Source organism: Platalea leucorodia (genome assembly GCF_965183815.1).
Source record: "Platalea leucorodia genome assembly, chromosome: 1".
Classification (NCBI taxonomy): Eukaryota; Metazoa; Chordata; class Aves; order Pelecaniformes; family Threskiornithidae; genus Platalea; species Platalea leucorodia.
In genome coordinates, this window is record NC_138823.1 from 137196781 (window position 1) to 137218701 (window position 21921).

General features: G+C 39.1%; 1 protein-coding gene across 7 annotated transcripts in view; it reads left to right on the forward strand.

Moving 5' to 3' along the window:
• Window positions 1-9672, forward strand: part of ETV1 (ETS variant transcription factor 1) — a gene marked incomplete at both ends in the record, with an annotated part of 64991 nt that extends 55319 nt beyond the window's left edge. For all 7 annotated transcript variants that reach the window (XM_082330597.1, XM_082330600.1, XM_082330598.1 and 4 more), the window contains 3 exons: window positions 2597-2766; window positions 6773-6874; window positions 9451-9672. In XM_082330597.1, coding sequence (XP_082186723.1) covers window positions 2597-2766; window positions 6773-6874; window positions 9451-9672 — 494 coding nt within the window. The remainder of the gene's footprint in view (window positions 1-2596; window positions 2767-6772; window positions 6875-9450) is intronic.
• Window positions 9673-21921: the final 12249 nt, after the last annotated feature.

Genomic DNA, 21921 nt, shown 5'->3' on the forward strand with positions numbered 1-21921 from the left:
AACATTGTACTAGTGGTTTATTTTTCAGTGGGATTGATAACAAATCAATGATCTTTTCACAACACTACCCATTACAACAGATTTTTTTTTCAAGAGGGATTCTGAGGTCAATTAAAATAAATGGCTCAAATTATCCTCAGTTACTCTGATGTAAAATCAGTTTCCTGGTGTAACTCAGTTGATTTCAGATTTATTTCATTATAGACAAAGTAGATGGACTCAGTATTTCTTGCCAGTGACTCTGTTAGTCTGCAACTTTGGGAAGTAATTTGGAGACCAATTACTTAAATTTGCTGGAGTGGCTTCTTTGTGTTAGCGTATGTATGTTCAGCTTTATTTAACAGGAAAGATTAGATACTTTCTGATAAACTTGTGAACAGCTCTCTGACCATAGCGAAAAGGAGAGCTGGAGAACTCTTGGGGTTCTTCTCCTGCTTTATTTTGTGTATTTTCCCCTGAGAATCACTTATATGGATTACAAAACTATTGTGTGTCTAGCAGCTTTTGTTGTGTTTGCTGAAGAATGGGAGACTTTAAAATGAAAGTAACCCAAAGAATTACACATTCCTCAAACGGAGGTATCACATGCGTTCCAAGGTTGGTAAGGAATAGCAATAAATAAATAGAGGATTTTAGATAATGTTAGACCTAACTGAAGATCGCTCAATCCAGTATTGCATTGTCACAGGATTGACACATTCACTGAAAGGGTGATTTATTTGAAGTCTACTTTATACCCTATCTTTGGAATGTATGCTTTTTTTTTTCCCCCTTTTTAAAGCACGTCATGTTAGCTTTTTTTTTCTTCCCCCAAAATGATTCTGGACCTGACCTGTTTTCAGTATCAGTGGCAAATTCATATTTACATTTAAGGGAATGGGATCAGACCCTGTACTACAAGAAGTTAAAACTCTTCAGGAGTAGCATTTGTCTATGTCTTTCTTGAAAATCCTTTTTGTCTGTTTGGGTTTTGTACAGGGAAGGGAATGAAAAAGGAAAAGAAATACAAATAAAGGAAAAGAAATACAAATAAAGGAAAAGAAATACAAATAAAGTAAAAGAAACAAATGTTTGGAAATATTTGTGTGCTTGCAAAGCAAGCAGTCTGCTGCTAGCTTCTACGACTGTCCATTGAGAGAACACCTTGTACTCTAGAAGATGGATGTTGTGATACAAATAGGTGTGTTTATACTTGCAGCATGATGACTTTTGAGGAAAAAATAGCAGATGTGTTGTCATGTTGTGGCCAATAAAGCAAAAGTGGGATAAGTGCAGGACTAGTCTTGATGTTTCAGAAGTAGATTCTCAGCTGCTTTGTTTGAAATCAAAGATTGGCACAGGCGAAGAATCTGATCCTCCGTAATACTGCACTTGCTATTTGCGCATTGCTCATCTATCATTAAAAGAAAAATCCTGTCCTTGAAAAAGAAGGCCTTTCAGGACTGGAACTTGAACCTCACATAAACCAAAAAGCCTTGTGCTGACCTATTTGTTTTCCACAGCTATTGACTCAGTTGTCTTTCCTGATTACAAAAGGAAGTACTCCATTTTTAATATTATTATTCCTACTTTCACTACATTGAGCCGTTCTGTAATGGCCATCAGAGCATGCTAATGTTGTGGTTGAATGTAAAGTCCTGCCTTTCCGTATTAAACAGGTCACACTGCTTATTGGAGAGTATTGCTGTTCTGGTAGTTGAAATGAGGAGTTTTACTAGCATATCAAAGATTGCTGTCATTGTGTGCAGAAAAAAATATTCTTCTCTTCGGCATCAGACCTTTCAGCGTTGTTGTTTGCATGAGTTGTTTAGTATGAATATGATTTAAAAACAACAGAGACACAGCATGGATGTCGCAGGATGTTTTTTCATTGGCAGTTTGTGGAACAGCTAGCAGAATATTATTATTGTTTTTCAAAAGCTTCCTCTGGACTTGAAATTTTAGAAAAATTAACTTACTGCTTTTCAGGGGGAATACTAATCTAATATGTAGATATGAGTAAAAGTAACACGTGCTTATATGCAAGTCCAATATGCCACAGAGGAACTCGCATATCTGCAGGATTTGCATACCTATACGTAAAGCACATGCTGTCTAAGTCCAAGTCAAATACTTTGTCAAATTTTCCTTAGAAGCATTTGCCTGCAAAAGAAGTTTCATGCAATAGGGTTTTGCAGCTTTATGAAGCATACATTACATTTCCAAAACTGGGGCTTGTGCAAAGTATAGTACACAAATGCAGTTCTTCAGACATCTGAGTTGCTTACAAAAATAGTTCATGCTCTTTCAGATAGAGGATATTGCAAAATGGTTTGCAAGCGAGATTTGCATGTATCAGAAGTAAATGGGGATAGGCTTAGGGAGACTTCCATAAATCATGACTGAATTTAGGTACTTATTATATGAATATGTTATCGTAAGAGTGTTTACAATTAGCAGCTGACAGGGGAATGTTGCATTTTTGGGTGGCTGGGTAGTAAGAATTCTTTCCTTCTGTTTTATTAACCTTAATGATTGCTTTGCCAGTTTATCTGACAAACTGAATGATGATGCTTTTTGTGCATTGCTCATCTAACGTTGTTGCTATTCTGTGCAGGTGACGTCAAACAGGAGCCAGGCATGTACCGCGAGGGACCCACGTATCAACGGCGAGGCTCGCTTCAGCTGTGGCAATTCTTGGTAGCTCTTCTTGATGACCCATCAAACTCTCACTTCATAGCGTGGACTGGCCGAGGCATGGAATTCAAGCTGATTGAGCCGGAGGAGGTGGGTTAGACAGACAGCATGCCCTGACATCCACTGCCACATCCTGCAAATTTAATAGTGCTCCTTTGGATTTAGGCCTTGTTTTCTTTCAATATTTTGCTTCAGTATCACTTTAGAAGGGTGACAAAAAGGACTGGCAAGGGAAGTGCTTCAGTTAGGACAGAGGTGTGGTTAAGCATAGACTTGATTCCTAGTCCCACAAAACAATAAAAATATTGCAAGTACTGGAGTTACAAAATACTTGGCATTAATTGTGGGGCCTGGATTTTTCAGAATCACTTCATGGATAGAGCTGTATTCCAAAATCCTTTGAAAACTTGTCTGTGAACAGTCTTTCAACACCAAATATTCTTTGGTGTGAAGATGTGGGAACTTGGAACTTTTAGGCTGTAGAGTGGAAGACCCCAAGTCTGACAGATGGCAAAAGAGGAGGTTAAGAATGTTAGGCAGTAAAATCCCATCAAAATTATATAAACTCCCCTCTTTCTAGAGTTGTCTTCAGAGTCTTCCTGCTTATCTGTATCGTTAGATTGTTTAGTGCACACTTAGGTCCTAGGCTTGCAAACACTCATGCACATGCACAGCTCCCCTGAACCATGAAGGACTCATGGGGTAGATAAAATTACTTGTATTCATGAACATTTGCTGAAGCATGACTTAGTTCACTTGTGTGATAAACAGGAATAAATTGAACATTTTATTACGTGAACTTTTTTTGACTAGGTAACATTAAGTAATCTATCCTGTGTTCTAAACAGCCATGGAAATTGTTAGAAAATCTGTTGTGCCTGAATTTTATTGTAATACTGATGTGGATTATTTGATGAGGGTTGTCAAAAAGCAGTATCATCCTGGTTTACTTTTTTGCCCCTTGGACAGGGTTGGGTAATAGAGGAGACTGCAGCAAATTTTCCATCAGGATCCCCTCTGAGTTAGAGCTGAGTAGGAAGGTTCAGGGGTGTAAGGCTTCTGGATTCCACCAGCTATTTCTGCTGTTTGCCACCCGTCTGCTGGCATTAGCAATCTGAAAGCTTTCTTGCATTTAAGTCACATCATCTGCCAACAGCCCTAAAGGGATGGTAGAGTAGCTGGGGATGGAGACAGGACTGATGTCCCTTTCCTTCCCAACATGGTCTGGGTGAGGGGGAGGTTGCTGCAGGGACCCCTGTGCTGGCTCTGGTTTGTCTGAGCTTCCCCCACACTAGTGATAGTCACTGTGGCAGATCCTGGCATTGTGCATCTGAGGATTTGACCACAGTCTCAGTCGATTTGATACTGAAACTTTGGTGGCAAGTCTGTGGCCTTAGCAGGCTACATAGACTTCTTAGTTGTGTGGCCTGGCTCAGAATAGAGTGAAATCTTTGGAAAGGCTTTTGCTTGATTTTGGTGAATGAGATATCTGATTCTTCCCCCCTGCCCCAGTCTCAGTATTTTTTACCTTCTTAGTTTTGTGTTGTCTTTAAGGTATGTCCAAAGTTTTTCAAGATTGAAGAGATTTATTGAAAAGTGGTTTCCAGCAGATGGTGCAAAAACTTTATAGATTTTATTAGCTAAGGGAGGGAAAGTAGCAAAACAAAACCCTAAGGTTTCCTTATTGTGTAATTCCCTGAAGAACTGGATATTCTGATTTAAGTTAACCAGATGATCTGCTTGTCTGACGTTGTAGCAGTCGCTTTGTGTTTTTGAGCAGCACTGCATCCAAGATCTGGGGGAGGCAGGCTACTTGGAACTTGCTCACCCCTGTGTGCTCTTAGGGAGTACAAAGGAGCCTAAGTTGTTTTCATATGAATGTCTTGGATCTCACAGAAACTGTCAATTAAAATAAGAATAGCCTATGGGAAGTTGCACACTTCTGTTGGTTGCCAAGTGTAAATTGAAGGGAAGTCAAAGAGTTTGTTGGTTCAGCTGTGGCAGGTTAGGATGTCAATAACATGACCTTTCCATCCCATCCATTTCTGGAGGTTTATGCCCTTGTAGAAAAGGTGGCAACAAAAATGAATGTGTGAGCTCCTTGAGCACGATAGTTCATTCAGAAAGTAGCTAACTGTGAACTGTGGAGGCTAAGAATTGGGTGTAGGCCCATTTATGCTGCCTTGTCACAGGGACAGTAACCTTCAGCAGGAAGGTGGGGTGGAAGGCTAGAAGCCTGAATCCCTTCCACAGACCAAGACTTGATAAATGCTGTGCAGTTCAGGGACAGGAAGACTCGCTTACCAAGACTACTTCTGGACCTGCTTGGTTGTTTAGGAATGATAAAATACCACACAATATAGCATATTCTCAACCATTATTTTGTTGTAGTTATCTTTTCTGTGTATTTATTTATTATACAAGCCTGTTATGTTGGGGACTTCTAGGACTCTAAAGAGCAACAGGCAAAAACTGAAACACAGGCAGTTCCGTCTGAATATGAGGAAAACTTCTTTACATTGAGGGTGACAGAGCACCGGAACAGGCTGCCCAGAGAGGCAGGAGGTATTCAAAACCTGCCTGGACACAATCCTGTGCAACCTGCTCTAGGTGAACCTGCTTTAGCAGGGGGATTGGACTAGGTGATCTCTAGAGGGTCCCTTCCAACCCCAGCCATTCTGTGATTCTGTGACTCTGATTAATGCAGAAAAAAACTTGGCAGCAATAAACAAAGAGTGATGTAGGCATGTTTTACAAAGATGAATAGGCGAATCAAGGTTACGCATCTAGGCCAAATCTACAGCTGGAATAAATTGACATGATTGGAGGTATGTTTCAATACAACTATAACATAGCTGAAGTTAGCAGAGCCACGATAATTTACATAAGCCTGAAAAGCTGCACCATTGAAAGGAAATAATGCTTTAAAAAGAAATTTTAAAAATTATTGTCCAGACGGAGATCAAAGTCATGGATTTTGCTGTTGTTATTTAGTCCCCTTCAATTCTCAGTGTTGCATGTCATCTATGGTTTGCATCAAAAGGCTCCAGACACCTATGGGAAAGTTTCATAGAGCAGTCTGCAGAGAAGCTTCTTGGCTCTTCTCTCCTTTTTCCACAGCTGTATGCATATGCACCTCTCAAACATTTTTATAAAATGTGCTTTAAAGAGTTCATTAGCTCTGACTTTTTTTCCCCTCTGGTGACATGATAGTCATTTGTACAGCCAGTAATTGAAATGTCACCGACAGCCGATTATAATTTCAGGTGGGGAATAAGCAGTTAAGCTCTTTAAACAAAAGGTCTCTTTGTCCAGAACTACCTTTGGCAATAAAACAGGAAGCGTAAAGGCAAGTAGAAATCATAAGTCAGAGTAGAAGGCATATTGTTCTCCATGGAATGGCTTCACGAGTTGCTTGCAACTCCCTTTTTATTATTATTTTTAAGGAAAATTATGCAACTGCAACTATGAAGTTTCTGTCCCATTCTTCATGCTACCATTCCAAGCAATTACCCTGCCTCCTCTGGTAATTCATTTTCTTTGCTGAAGTAATATTTAAGACTAGGAGTTGGCTTTTGACTTGTATCTCCTAATAATCTCAACATCGCTGTCATTCCAAGTACAGTCTGTATTAGTTCATGAACTAAGTGTGTATGCATGTGTGTTTAATATAACTTTGTGTTCTGACAGCAAGGAAAACACAGGAATAGTACAATTATCCACAGTATCAAACTAAAGAGAAGTTTTATCTTTCATGAAAGTTTTCTGGTGGAACTTGATAAATATTTTTTATGTAGCATCTCTTTATATGGCTTTATTTTTTCATTGGTTTTCTTTATTAAAAACAAAGAAAACCCCCCCAACCCTCCACCACATTTGCAAATGAGTAAGTCTGCTTCAAGTTTAATGAATGACTGTGTGTCCAGTTAAAAATCATAGTAGTATATGGGAAATTCAGGTCATGTCAACCTTTTCTCTTGTTTATTCGTTGCACCTGCAGGGTTCCCCCTCCTCCATCCCCAAATAAAGTATCTGATGATAAGATCTGCTTGTTAAATGCATTTAACAAATCAATGCCAATCCATTTTTGTGGCAGGTGGCACGTCGCTGGGGGATTCAGAAAAATAGGCCAGCTATGAACTATGATAAACTCAGCCGATCACTTCGCTATTATTATGAAAAGGGAATCATGCAAAAGGTGAGTAGTTAATTTTGTATTAAATTTCACCAGAGGGTTCCATGTTAATCTGTAAGTCAGTTTACGAGGAGTACTTGTAACTGTATTGCTTAGGTAGGTTTTTCATCTATTTAGGCAAACACTAAGCTTTTTCACCTACCACGTCCAGTATATGCATGAAGATATTTTTTTCTTAGTAAAAAATGTTGTGGTTTTAGTTCACACAATGCATGTCATGATTATAGGGAAAGAGGTAACATTCAAAAATATCCAAAAGAGCTTCCTGGCACCTGGGAAAGGCAAACAGTAGAGTACGGTATGAATAATGTTTTGCAGATCTAAATTAGCTGCCCAGCACTCGGGTACTTTGGTAAGTGCAAGATAGGGGAGAAAAATGATACCTATTAACATACCAAATACTTTAATATTTTACCAATAGTGTTGTAATAATACCGTTTTTAAGTGGAATTTAATATTTTATAATAGGCTGAATTATGAGAAATATTTAACAATAATTTATATGTAACAGCCTGGTCTTGCTGACAGTATTCAACCCGTCCTTCTGCTTGCTAATTTACATGTATGGTTTTAAGTCTTGGTATGTAGTACTATGTAGATTGACTGAGAAATCAATAGGAGAGACCTGTCTGCTGCATCTACAAAACTGGCAGGTGTGATCAAAGATCATAATGAACACCTTGTGCTGTAAAACTTGTTTCATATCTTTTCACTTTAGTTTTGTGACTTGTGATGACTAACATGTTTAAACCTGCCATTTGCCAATTCTATGAATGGAAACAATGCTCCTGGCTCAAGTTACTGGGCAACTTTTCCAGTAGGCTTTGTGAAGTCTCGGTTTGGAGTTGCCTGTTACAAGTTCTCGTGCTTTGATTGTGGGATCGTTGTAGTGCTCTCCTTTTTCACTATCCACAAGTCAACCTGGACAACAATCTGGGCTAGTATTGGCTTATGCAGCACAGTGCCTCATCCATTTTTTTGTGTCACATAACCGTGCATTGAGTCTTTGTAAAAGTGGACTGGAGACTGGGTCCAGTCGGGGAGAAGCAGAAACGCTTGATTTTGCTGGGTGGTGCTTCAGGCAGAGGAGGTTCTCATTGCAGGTTACAGCTCACCTGCATAGGCAATTGTGCCGGCACAGTTCAAAGGCAGCACAGAGGCAAGAATAAGTAGCAAAGAGAGTGAAACAAGTTGAAAAGGTGGGAACAGAAGTACCATAAGGCTGATAATGCTGCCCAACCCACACATCCATTTAATATGGAAAGTTTACAAGTACTTCTGACAGTTAGCTTGCTACCTCTTAAACTACTACTACTATATTATCTACAAAAATGTATTTAACACACATTTTAAAAGCTAGTTTGGATGCTTATTTTTCTGACATAGTAATGTTTGAGGTTTTCCCTGGCATCACCCTATCTGGCCAGTTAGTGTATGTTAAAAACTAATGGTGATTGTAGATTCATAGCAGGTTTCTTTACTGCAAGGTTTATGTGCACATTTTTCCCCTTTTGTTTTAAGTTAAGCCATGATAACAGGTTATGCTAATGCCTGATTTCTGAATGCAGCCTTCAGTCTGTCAAACTTGCTGACATTAATTTGATGAAAAAAAAATTCTACTGCAGGTATAGCCTCTACCAAAACTTTACATTATTTGTATAATAAATAAGCTGAAAATTTAAGGAGGTGCTTCAGACTATTTTACACCCGTAAGAATAGAGTTAAGTTTGCAACGCTTTTGCCACTTTCATTCTCTCACTTCCAATGCCGTGCTAGCTGGAGTTGCAAGAAGCAGACAATATGATCTTTACTTTAAAACAGTGAGCATGCAACATGATTCATATTTTTTAACGTAATTCTTTAAATGAGGTGCTTGAGAAGACACTATTGACTTTTTTTTTTTTAAATAAGATAATAATTCTGTATTGTTTTTATCGTTCTTCAGCGTTTAGGAAAATGAAGCACATTTTAGTGCTATTTCTGAATAAGGGAAAACTTTAGGATCTTTGGACAAATTGCCCCTCCATAAGCAAATCCAAATGTCCCAGCTTTGCATGAGGAATTGCTAAGTACATATTAGCCTGCATATTTGCTTACGCTGTCCCTGTACAATCAGCATGCACTATAACTAAGTGCTTTTATATTTAAGTATGAATCAATCTGCGTAAAGTGAAACTCAGATCTCTATCATGCAACATGATTCTTTTTTCCACTTCACACACAGAGTGTTGGACTTTTAGTCATTTTATTTTGCCACTGTAGTGACAATTTGTTTACATTTTCCAATAAGAACAGTTCCATTTGTAGTTAAGTGTAGGAAATGATCGCAAACAAAAGTTTGGACGTAGAATACCTAGTCCATCTTCCAACAGGATATTGCATGAGGCAAAACCAAGAGTGTTCTGCACAGTCTGCTTCTCCAGATCCCTGTTGTCTTTGCTAGGTCATTGCCTTACCAGTTCTGCTGCTGCGTTATTAATTGCGTAACGAAGGTGGGTTCTTCACAAGACTGTTGAACTTGGAGTTGCAAAACCACAAGGCCTTACGCTGCACCCTTTTGTCCCTTCTGTTGTCCTAAGGTGGCTGGAGAAAGATACGTCTACAAGTTTGTTTGCGACCCTGAAGCGCTTTTCTCCATGGCTTTTCCAGACAACCAGCGCCCCTTACTGAAGACTGACATGGAGCGCCACATCAACGAGGAGGACACTGTACCTCTGTCCCACTTTGATGAGAGCATGGTCTACATGCAGGACGGTGGCTGCTGCAACACCCACCCCTATAATGAAGGCTATGTCTATTAACAACAGTGACAGTGAAGGGGATGTTTCCCCCCTCCCTGAGGCTTCTCCTCTTTCACAAGACCCAGAGGAAAGCTGAATCGACTTCAGTTTGTTTTTTAAATAGTACACTAAAAGGGGCTTTTCCTGTTGCATTACTCCTATGGTCTGCCATGGACAGCGCACTTTATTTGAAAGGGGAGGGTTGGAACCTAAATGTTATTCTGTGTAACAGGAGGAAAAGGGTGGGTTTGCTTTATACTTAAGTTTGGGAAGGGAACATACAGGTTTTAAGTACAAAAAAGCTATATCATGTCTGTTTTGTTTCATATCAGCATAAGATATTGTACATTTTCTCTGGGTATCCGTAGTACAGTTAATTCTTATTGTGCAAAATAACCACTTGGTGATGATATCAGCACAGCGTGCCTAGGGCATTTGTTTCTTGCCATTCTTAATTGTCTTTCTGCAGTTATGAAAGAGAAGCAAAGCGTATACCACAGCATTTAATTTAGAAGCTTGCAGTGGCAGACCTTGTACCTTGCCTCTGAAAACAACCAGATATCTCAAGTTTTTCCTTTTTTTTTTTTTTTCTTTTTTCTTTTTTTTTTTTTGGTATGGCCTCAAAAAAAACATCCTGTTTAATGACAGAGAGGCCATAAATACAGTGACCAAGCAAAATCCCTGACTTCAGACTGCAAGCCACATGCCGTATCTGGTGCCACGTTGCTATACATATATGGCCCATGCTATGGCTTAGACCTTTCAAGATCCATTTGAGGGATAGTAATTACATGTGGTAGGCTTTCTGATGATCATGTCAGCATTAAATACAGGATCATGATCGGGAGGGAGAAAACATTTTGTATCCTTCCATTTCCTTTGGTACATAAATAAGTTATTTAATCAATAGGAATTAACTGTACTAAGTCACATATCTAATTATGCTGTTTAGACACAGCAAGCACTCCTTGAGAAAAATATCCAATACACTAAATAGGTACTTTAGTAATTTTTAGACACGGTACCCATTAATATGCATTTAAACCTTTTACTGCTGTGTTATGTTGATAACATATATAAATACTAGATAATGCTAATGCTTCTGCTGCTGTCTTTTTCTGTAATATTCTCTTTGATGCTGAATTTACTATGACCATTTATAAGCAATGCTGTAACTACAGGTAGCATTTCAGGACAAAATAGATGACTTGAACCATTTATTGCTTAGAAAATAGCTTACGCCATAGCTGTGCTATAAGCAGCTTTTATGCGCATCCACAAATGACTAGTAAGCTTCAGCTTGCTAAGGAAAGCTCTGCAGAACCTTTTGTAATTTTCAGTGGAACGGAGACTTAGACAAACTGTCAAAGAATACCATGAAGTCACTGTATGACGTTGTAGTGCTGGCACTGATGTTACCAATCAACTTGTTTTGGACACTAAATGTAAATGTGATCAGATATGCTCGGAAGACAATTTAAATTTTGAGGGGTTTTTTTGTTGTTTTTTCAAATTGTTTTATTTTTTGAGAGGGGTAATCTTGAACACAAGCCACACGCTATTCTGTATGTAAAATGAAAAAAAAAAAAAAAAAAAAAAAAGCCCTGACAAAAACCCAAAAGTTTTAAATACTTATGAGCACCTTTTCTGAAATATAGTATTTCCTAGTTTGAAGGGAGGGAGACGGGGTAAGATCTGGATTTCTTTTTTTGCCCAGTGAAATTTAAATAGGTGTTATATGGAATACCTCATTTTCCTGTATTCCCAAGAAGCGGGAGGAAAGTGAATGCATAACCATAAAACAACAAGAATAATTTTCGTCATAATGGATGGGTTTCAAAGACAATCCTAGGTGGTGGGTTAATTTTCCATCCTCTGTCAGTTAAGACACTAGTTAAGCTATGAATATTTTAATATGCAGTTAATCAAAAGTATAGAATTAGTGGTCACTAGAAACCACAGGTGCATAAAAAACATTTGGGCAGGTATTTAATTTACTCAGATCCATAAGACAACATATTTTATGGGAGTGTATATATGCCTTAACATGTCACCTAATTCTGTCATCCGTAAGTCTCAATGGCACTTAAATTTTCGGTGATCCACCCAGAATCAGAAGTCTAAAATTGTAGAATTAGCAAAAAGGAAAGGGAAAAGGTCGAGTAAGATTGTTTAAAAAAAATGTGGTTTCCATTGAAATAAGGTTCAAATGAAACATGCTTTGATGAAAAGTCCTCGGATTGGTTTTGGTTCTTTAATGTCAGCACGGAGCGCCTCTTGCCTGTGGCAGGATGTGGGTATTTGGGAAAGGGGTTGGACAAAAAAGGAAAAAAAAGGAGAAAAAAAAAAAAAGAGGAAAAAAATGCATCAAATGTGTAATATTTAAGAAGAAATATATATATATATCTGTATATGGTAGTGACTCACTGAACAAAACAAGCAATCAGACCAACATTACATGATCTCTCAGCAGAAGATATAAAAGTCTTTCACTGAACTGATTAACCCTTTTTAAAATGTACCTAAGAGGTTTATTTAAAGTCTGTTTTTATTCCACTTTTTTGTTTGTTTGGGTTTTTTTTTTTTTGTTTGTTTGGGGTTTTCAGGTAGAATAATAAATCTGGCAGCTGATTTCTGCAAGATTGTTGTGTATTGGATTCCTAACCATTTGGACTGGAGAGGCCCCTGCAGTAAGGTTGTTCTTTTGGAAGAGGAGATGATGGTCTGTTCCCAGTGCCTAGAATGGCTTCCTGCAAAATGTAACAAAAACAAAAAAAAAAAGAGGGAAGTGAGGAGTATGTACAATTCATGTGTATGTAGATGAGTTATAGCCAGGAGTTAGATTTTTCAGAGCATCATATTTGACTGACAAAAGGGAGGAGGATGGTCTATGTAAATCTAGAGAAAGATTGATTTGGACTAAGAACACTTACACATTTTCACAGGGCGTTTTAATACCCTACTGAATTTGAATGTGGGGTGTTTGGGGCTGGGATGGGGGTGCTGGGGTTTTGTTTGTTTGTTTGGGGGTTTTTTTTTGGTTTTGTTTTCAAGCTGTGCCACAAGTGGAGGGAGAACACAGGCTTCACCTGTGTTGTTAGAAGGCGCTGCAATGGAGTTAGCTTGTGAGTGTTTGCTTGTGCGTCTTTTTGCTGCCCATAGCAGTGGGCAGGCCACGGTGATGCTACTGTGAAGCAAATCCGGGAGGCATCACTGCAAGATCCACGCACTGTGGTACAACTGTAGGTGCTCCGGTTTCCCCTGCTGTGACAGTTCAGTTGCACCGGTAGCTGAACGGAGGTGAAATTAGGACTTGCAAGACGCCCTCAGAATCCATTTGAGAGAGTTAAGACTACAGGTTTAGGGCACCGCATACATTTTGCTTTAGGGATATGACTTTCCATGACAGAGAGCCTAAGCCTTTTCTCTCCAAGGTCACACCAGTCTAACTTTCCCACACACCAACTACGGTGCAAATCTTAATATTATATTCTCTGAAAGCATGAATTTCCTATGCTTGTCAGATGAAATCTGCCTGCTTTACTTACAGTTAGCTGCTGTGGTAACTAGGGGAAATTGGAATACAGGAACATAAAGGATCGTTTTCTCCAGTAATTCCCTGCGAAGAGCCTTTTGCTCAGAATCTTTTTCGTCTTTGGGATTCTCTGGTACCTGGGACTGTTCCCCAGGGATTAGTGCTTAGATTTTAGTGCCCTTGATGTCTGACTGCTTTGGGCTGCAAGTCCATCTTCACAAAACAATATCATCTAGTAAACATTTTTGCCTTGTTTGTGGTTTTTTGTTTGGTTGGTTTTTTAATAGCAGGAAATAGATCAATGTGTGCAAAAGGTATTATGAGGAAATCTTTGAATTGTTAATGGCTGTACTTTCTCCTCTGAAGAGCATTAGCTTCAGTTCATGTACTACAGGTAACAGAACCCATGAACAGCCCTATTCAGAGCTCACATTCATAGCACTGAGGACTTTTCCAAATAATCTCCTTCAAAGATGTTTTGGGAGTCCTAATTAATATTGTATCTTACACCCTAAGAATCATCACTCTGAAATACACTTGGATCTAGCTGTAGGAGCCTAGGAGATTAATATCTCTGTTCTCTTTGCTCGTTGTTTTTTTTTTTTTTTTTTGGGGGGGGGGGGGGAGGGTGTTGGTTTTTTTATCAGAGGCTACTCTGCTTGGAAGGGAGGTAGCAGCTGGGAGCAGGTGCCTGTGCCTCAGAAATTCCAGTTCAAAGTCCCCTGCGTTTTGCTAAGATACCAGGCTGAGAACTGGAGCATCTGCAATACATAACTGAGCCTTGCCATCCTTGTGCTCTTATGGAACAGGGAACTACAGTGCATCGTCTTCTGTTCTTCTGCTACAGGAGCGGTAATCTCTAGCAGAGCAGGGGGATGGAAAGCTAGGGGCAGTAGCATTTTAAAACTACAAGATTACCCCGAGGATGTCTGTCAGATCCCTCAGAATCATAAATGCATCAGCAAAGCACTGTGACATACCGCCTAGCTTTTGTGACTCTGTAGGTAGGTAGAAGTTAACTTCATCTTTTACTTCAGGAGGTTAAAATATTGTTTTCCCCCTTGAACACCAATTTAATTTCTGTGGGAAGGAAATATCAATGCCATCTTCTTATGTAATAGTCTGAAAATGCCTATGAAGAGTCTCATTGACATTTTCCCAAAGAACTATTTTTGTGTGAAAATGACACAACAAACATCACCAAAAGAAGGGGTAAATAAACTCCAAGAAGGCACCCATACATCATGTTCTCCAAAACTATAGCGTTATTTACCCTAGAAATGTATCATGTCTTTAATACTGCTGCAGTGTTATCCTTATTGCATACTTTCATTGGACTGACCTCAAAAATACACAGCATACCCTAAAGTTTTCTTGGGAAACGAGCTTCCTGCTGTTGATAGAGATTACACAAAGGTACCCCTGAAGCAGGATCACAATCAAGCATTTGGATCTGTAAGACGTAATTCTGTCTTTGCTCTTGCAAACCTCTGTGAGCATTTATGCCTATGTCCATGCTTTTCAGTTGCATGGTAGGAAGGTAATTGCAGCCATTGGTTGGGGGGGGTGAGGGTGGTGTTTGTTAGTTTATGAGTAGCTATGATTTGTTTTGTTTCAAAAGAAATGTCTCTATGTATGTCTTTCCACACTCCAGGTAACCAGGTAGATAACTTGGGGTCCATAATAGCATTTTTGCTGTGTAGAGGCTATGGCAGTTCCTTGCTGCTGCCCTAAAAAGGAAAGAGTAGAGGTGATTTCACTCTTTTCTTGCCCCCTCCCCTCTGTGACAGGACCCAGCTGATCTATCTGAAGATAGTTTAAACCAATTCTTCGCTCACCCATGATATTTTAGTGAACAGTGTGCTTGTTTGTTAGTTCAGTGGCACTTTATAGAAGCTCAGGTACAGAGAGTTGAGTGTTTTAGCTGTACTGCAAAGGGCTCTCTATGGTGGCTTTCAGTCAAAGCCTTGCATGGGGAGTGGCATATGGCTACACGACCTAAATAGAGGCAGAAGGAGGTGGTGTTGCAGAGACGCCAGCTACTCAGAGCTTGAGACGTTTGCTGAAATATGCAGTTAAGGCTGCTGCCTGGCCAGCTGGGGTGAGCATGCCCTCTAAGACCTGGCAAGGAGCTCGGTGTGCATGTAGAAAGCCAGAGAGAGCGCGATCCCAGCATGCCTGGGTGAGGCACAGAGATGGAAAGAAGTCTGTCGGGAGCAATCTGGCCCTACTAACTAGCTAATCCAGAGCTGATTAGTACAGGAAGGAGGAGCTTATATGACCAGTATAGTAAATCACAGAGCTAATTATTTGAAAGACATGCTGCAGAAGAATCATAAGAAATGATGGAAAGTAATAAATTCTGTAAACAGCAGTGATTTTTAAGACCCCAGTGCTTGTGGGAGTGCTTCAGGAAAAGGAAGAGAGAAAGGAAAACACGGAAAGGGACAATAATATTAGATGAGAACAACAGGAGTCAAATCACGAACTGCATTAGGGGACCTGGAAGATTGCAGTGTTTTAGATAAGGAAGGGACTAAGATAAGTACAGAGTCAGTAAACTGAGATAAGAGCAAGAGAGAGAAGGTAATTAGGGGCAGTGCACTTTGTGGTCAGTGGGCTGAATGTGTTAGGCTAACAGAGCTGCACCAGGGATGCGTTTGGCCCCGGTAGTATATCCCTAAGGACAGGAATATCAGAACTGACTTTGGAGTGATTGTTGATAATTTAGTGAAACCATCTGCACAGTGTTTGGTAGCTGTTAAAAGAGCAAACAAGATATTGGAATATGCAGAGAGTGTTCTGGGCTATAAATGTAGGGACTTTATTGTCCCACTATATTAAAAAAAAAAAAAAAACAAAAAAAAAACCAACAAAAAAAGAAAGAATACCTTACAGGATAATGGGTCAGATGATTGTGGGTTGGTGTGAATCAGCTTGGTTTCCTTGAAGTCAGCTAAGTAGCTTTATGCTAACAGAGTCTGTGGCCTGTTTTTATTAGTGTGTATGCCTATCTAGTGTGGTATATACACAGGACACTTTTACTTGTTACGTTATTCAGGAAGATATACAAATTATCAAGACCTGGGGCATAGCATGAGGCCAATAATAAAAGATGAAATTAAACAAAAATATATGTGTTCTGAATTCTACTGCTGTAGCCAACTCGTTCCATTTTTGTATAAAGCTCTCTGCTGGAGCTCTATACATCCCTTGTATTCTTGCAGTGGTCTTTTGTGACCGATGCTGGCAGACTGTACGTGCTGGAGTCCCTGCTACAAGTGGTTCCGCATTGGTCTCTGCAAAGGTGGCTGGGATTTGTAGGGTCAGGCTGCCTTCCCAGCTGTTCACAAAGATCATGTGGACATTTAAAAGTCTTAAGGCAACTAGCAAGACTCAGGGACATTGCAGATTCAGCCACAAAGGCTAGACCTGCAAAGGAATTTCAGCCACTTATCTGCTCCATATTACAAGGCTCTGTGAGCCCAGCCATAAGTATTTAGGATATCTAAGGGCCTCCACAAAATCTTTCAAAAGCTGGAGAGCTTGAACCAGGGCTTCTCTGCTTTCTGCAGGAATGAAATGTGGGAGAGACAAAATGAATGAAGACCTAGATCTGCATCTACAGAGAAATAAAATGAAGAACACCTTTGTATTATTATTTCAGAGTTTCAGCGTGACACTGCAGGAGGGTGCTCATAGGAGCTGAGGCAGTCAAATGTTTCCTTGGAGCCCAGAATAGATACCTACAGCCAGAAAAGGACTGTTGGTTTTATGCAGTGCATACATGTGCCTGCTCAGCATTCAAGCTTTCGTGAATTTGTTTTTTGGTGTTTAATTCTTCCTAATACGTAGAGGAATATTCTGCTCAGTAACATGTTATCTTTTAGACATTCTAATGCTCTACTTTATAGTACGTAAAGTTTCTTTGTGAATTTAGCCTTAATGACCGAAGAAGCACTGCCACATAAGGAAAGGTCAATTCCTGGAACTGTGCAATCCATTAAACTGAGTAGTTTCTATGATGATCATGATCTAGCCTCAGGTAAGTGACGTAGCTTGGCTGTGGCAAAACCAGTCCTTGAACCTCAATTGGCTTATTAATGCTTTATGCCAGCTAAATGCCAGGAAAGCATCTCTACATATCATGTGACCTTCTCTTGCTCCTCTGACCGCTTCTGCAGTTCTGATCCCCACATCTAAGGTTATGGGAGACCTAGAAAGATACTGAGAGACATCATAAGAATAAGCAAGGCTTACAAATGGCTTTTGTATTAGCAGAAACTTAAAAGGATTCAACTTGGGACAGGCAGTGTCAATCAAGATCTATAACATGAATTGTTCGGAGAAGAAGAATAGGGAATCAAAATTTACCGAGTCTTATAATAAGAATTTATTGGGGGGGGGCAAGACAAAAAAAAGCAGTTGAGGCATTTAAAGAACATTAAGGAAGTACTTTACCACACAGCACCATCATTAACTTGTGAAATTCATTGACGTAAGCTGTTTTGGGTGGCACAAGTCTTAAACAAATTAAGAAAAATTGCTTAGACAAATTAATGGAAGAAATGGCCAACAGCAATTCTCGACTATGATGATGAAGTTGAACTCTCCAAATCAGGAAGTCCCTACTACAGAGACTGTCAGGCCTTCAGAGGACATGCCAGAGCCACCCTCTTCCCATACTCTCTTTCTAAACACTGATGCTGGTCTATCCTGGGATGGATGGACCTTTGGCTACAGGTGACTTGGTATCTCCTGGAAGTGAGTATTATTTGAATTGCAGCAGAAGCGGGCACAAAGTAGTGTTCTGTATCCTGCATTTTGTTTGGCTCCTGTGATAGAACTAAAAAGGGTGTAACATAACTGGCTTAAGTAGTTGGGGTTTTTTTGCACTAAATCTGTAAATTTGAACCTGGAATCCTTTGCCTCTAGGATTTGTTTTCCTTGCTAACAAACACACCCTTTACAAAGAGCTATTGTCAACTTGCGTGTGATTACTAAGCTGCTGACATTGGGGTTGGAGTTATTTTTAAAGGGAGAAGAGAAACATTGCCGCTTTTGTGTTTAACTGGGAACTGCATGTCTTTCAAAAAAGAAGAAACAAACAAAAAAAAAAAAAGAAAAAAATTTGACCAGTTAGTGAGTAATACGCCCATTTTATATCCCTGCCACTTAACACCTAACATTTCACCATGAAGTTTTCTCTCTGTGTGACATTTTTGCATATAGCAAGCTAAGGCTATTTAGTAATGTACAGGGTTGAAGCAGGACTCAGAAGTTATAACCCCCCAAAATAAGGAGAGAGAGAAAACCACACTAATGAATGTCTTTCTCTTCTCATATTGCCTTTAACTCTATCAATAACATATTCCATAATGCTCTAAGTTCCATCCTCAACAGATAACATTAAGCAGTACATATCCTAATTTCATCAGACTTGGACTCTTGCTTTAAACCTTAGGTGACTTCATGCATTTATATCAATTGTATCAACAGACCAGTGCATCTGACTCTCTGAAAGCAGGTGCGGATACACACAGAGATTTCTCCTTACAAGATGGTTTGGATTATGATGGGATGGGTATGAGAAACAGAGACAGCAAGAGACCTAAATCTCTCATGTAAAATTACAGAAAAAGCTCTGGAAATACTGTGTATGTGGTGCCTTCCGTTAGTAGTATTTTTGGAAGACAAAAGGCAGGTTTATTTGGTTGATTTGTGTTACTTGGGGATGACCCCGTGCATAAATTGTAATGGGAAGTCAGTATTTCTGAAAATTTATGTAAGAGGATCTAGCCATAGAAGCGTGACCTGCTGACTCATTGTCCCAAAATGGTATCAGTCTAAAATATCATTGCAAGTGTGAGCTGAATTCTCTTACAAGCCCTAAATGGGACAGACAGCAGTTCTGTACATTAGGAGGACAGTGTGTCACATATGGCTGTATCCAGTAGGGAAGAGCAAAGAAAGAATCCTGAGACCATTAAGCATAAAAAAAGAAGATTATAGCTCTCAGTCTTGCTGCAAATTGGCAACTGCAAGCTGTAAATTGTAATTCATGAGAAGAAAAAAATTAGCTTAGAATGACTTGCTCAGAGACCTTTAATTCTGGGGCATCAGATGAGTTCGACTTCTGTTGGACTGCACACCCAGGATCCTCTTTCTATCTAGAGGTGTAAGTAACTCAAGCCAGTGGGTTTTTGCACTATATGAAGTGGTCTCAAATTTGCTAAGAAAAAGTCTATCTGGAATGTTCAGCCAGATGTGTTAAAGTCACCATGTTAAAAAAGCGCACCTCTATATTGATAAGATGAAAAAATGGGAAGCAGTACCTAGACAGCAACATTATTGCTAAAGAAAAGGATCCAAAGGGGCTTATATACATAGCAAAACGGACACCAAGAAAAGCAAGCCAGTCCAATGTCTCAGGTTTTTAATGTCTATATAGGTATGCGGTAGCTTCCTTTTTTTTGCATGACCCTGCTTTGTAAGGGGAAAATAAGCTCCCCCTTAAAAATTTAATAGCTATCAAACTTACTAATCTTTTTCTTTTTTTTTTTTTTTAATTCTTATTGCTGAAAGATGAAACTCAGATTTAAAGCTGAAGCCTGTAACTCACTCTTTACTGAATGTAGTTGTTGCTATGCCATAATTATAGAATACATCCATGGAGCAATGCAGTGTAATGTTTTTATTGACATGGATGTGAAGGAGACGTATTACCATGACCAAGCTGCTTGTTATTTCCATGCTGTTTATTTGTGAAGACAGAAGTACATTCTACAGCTCCTCCCCCAAAATAAAAAAGGCTTTAATAGCAACATTCCCAAATATCTTCTATTTTCTCTAAGCCTCATATGCTGAAAAAAAAGAGAGAAAACTATTCTTCAAATGTTTAGAGATTTTTGAATAATGGCACAGGCTCCATCATTTGTCTGCCTATGAAGTTAATGACTGTGATGGAAAGTCTCAAGTCCTGACAAAGGATTTGAAAGTGAGATCAAGTCAGAGTGTCTTAGAGAAGCAGCACAGATGTGTTAGCTAATATTTGTGCACTCAAACACATATTCAAAGTGCTTCTTTCAAGAAAAGTTATCAATGGTTTCAGACATTTATAAGACAGAAGTTGATGGTTCCTGTCTTGCCTAAACTACTTCTAGAAGCTGAGCTAATGTGGTTGATTCTATCTCAAGTTGTTTTCTTGCTCTATTTTCTTGAAACAATGAAAATTATCTTGGATGTCTCTTGTCATGGGTTTCTCTGGGCCCAAGCTGTCTGAGGAAATCTAAAGGTTAATCATCAGGAGGCCTGTCCAAACCTTTTGCAGTTGTGTTGTGGATGTGGAAATGGAGAGAATGGCAATAGGAAGGAAGAAACCTTCCACCTGCAAAAAATGGGACTTTTGAAACTTTTTTATATTGTGCTGTCGTCATGTATTTTCTGTGGAAAGACTCAGAAATAGCCACCTCATGTTATAAATTTATCATGATAAGGCTATAGGAAGCTCTAAAAATGCCTCGAGAATGTAGGCTTTGAGGACTTAAAATTGTATTTTCCCTACTGAAAATCTCAGGGTCTAAAAGCTTACGAAGATATCAGTTATCACATTCTGAATGGTTTTCTAGATGAAGAAAACTGTTTTTAAGGAGGATCTGAGCTTTAACCAAATTGGTCTATTGTGATCTTTAGTCTGTTGTATTTTTGGAAGGAAACTCCAGATTTTGTGGGAAAAGGGGGGAAACTTTATCAGAAAAGGAAAGAAAGGAAGATTAGGTTTTCCAGGGTGCTGGAATGTGACGTTGCCCAATGGAGCAGGAAAAAGAAAGTTAAAAATTCATGGATAATTATAGTTGACATATAGCTTTGTGATTTACTACATGGATACTATTCATGTACATAGAGTCTATAGGCACTTTATATAATAGCCATGTAATTAATGTATACATTATTAATATATAAGTGCTTCTATTAAGAGATGTCATTAATGATCCTGCCATCCTGAAGCTGTAAGATACAACTTAGTGTGATCCCCATAAGAGATTTTTTTCCGGTCTGTCAGAATTAGACAAAAAAGCTGAAGCAAATTCTTCCCAGTACATAAAATCTGCTAATAAAACTGTATGATATTTCAGAAGCAGCCAGTCTCATTGCCCAGAAAGGGAGCACACCAGCTGATTTTTGGTGAGGCAGGTAGAAAAGATATGGAAGTGGATCAAGGAGGACTTAAAATAAACTGACAGTAGTCAGATCTCTAGGAACAGACTAGAAGAAGGTATGAGGTATTCAGAGTAAGAAATATAAAACTTTTTGTTTCTCCTTTTTCCGGTTTCAAAATGCATGTGGAAATTAGAAAAGGACTGAGAAGCAGTTCTGAGGGGAAGAACATTTAACAGATTCCTGTTACTGCCATAAGCTAATCCATTTATTTGCTACAAGCTTCTGCATAACAATAGAAAAAATTTCAGCTTTCCCTGAGAACTGTAAAACAGAATGCTTCACAAGACTTCAAGAAAAAGAATAATAATTAGGGAATTTAAGGTTAAGTATAATAATTACGACAGGTGGCAGAGACTTTAGGATTGCAAATATAATCGACTCTGTCAAAAGAAGTTAGAGAGAAGAATATTTAGTCACAATGTTTCAATATATACAGTTCAAATGCTTTCTCTGAGTCTGCCTTGACTTGATGTCCCACTGCCTTTTTTATACCTGTACGTCATGTATGGTTTCCT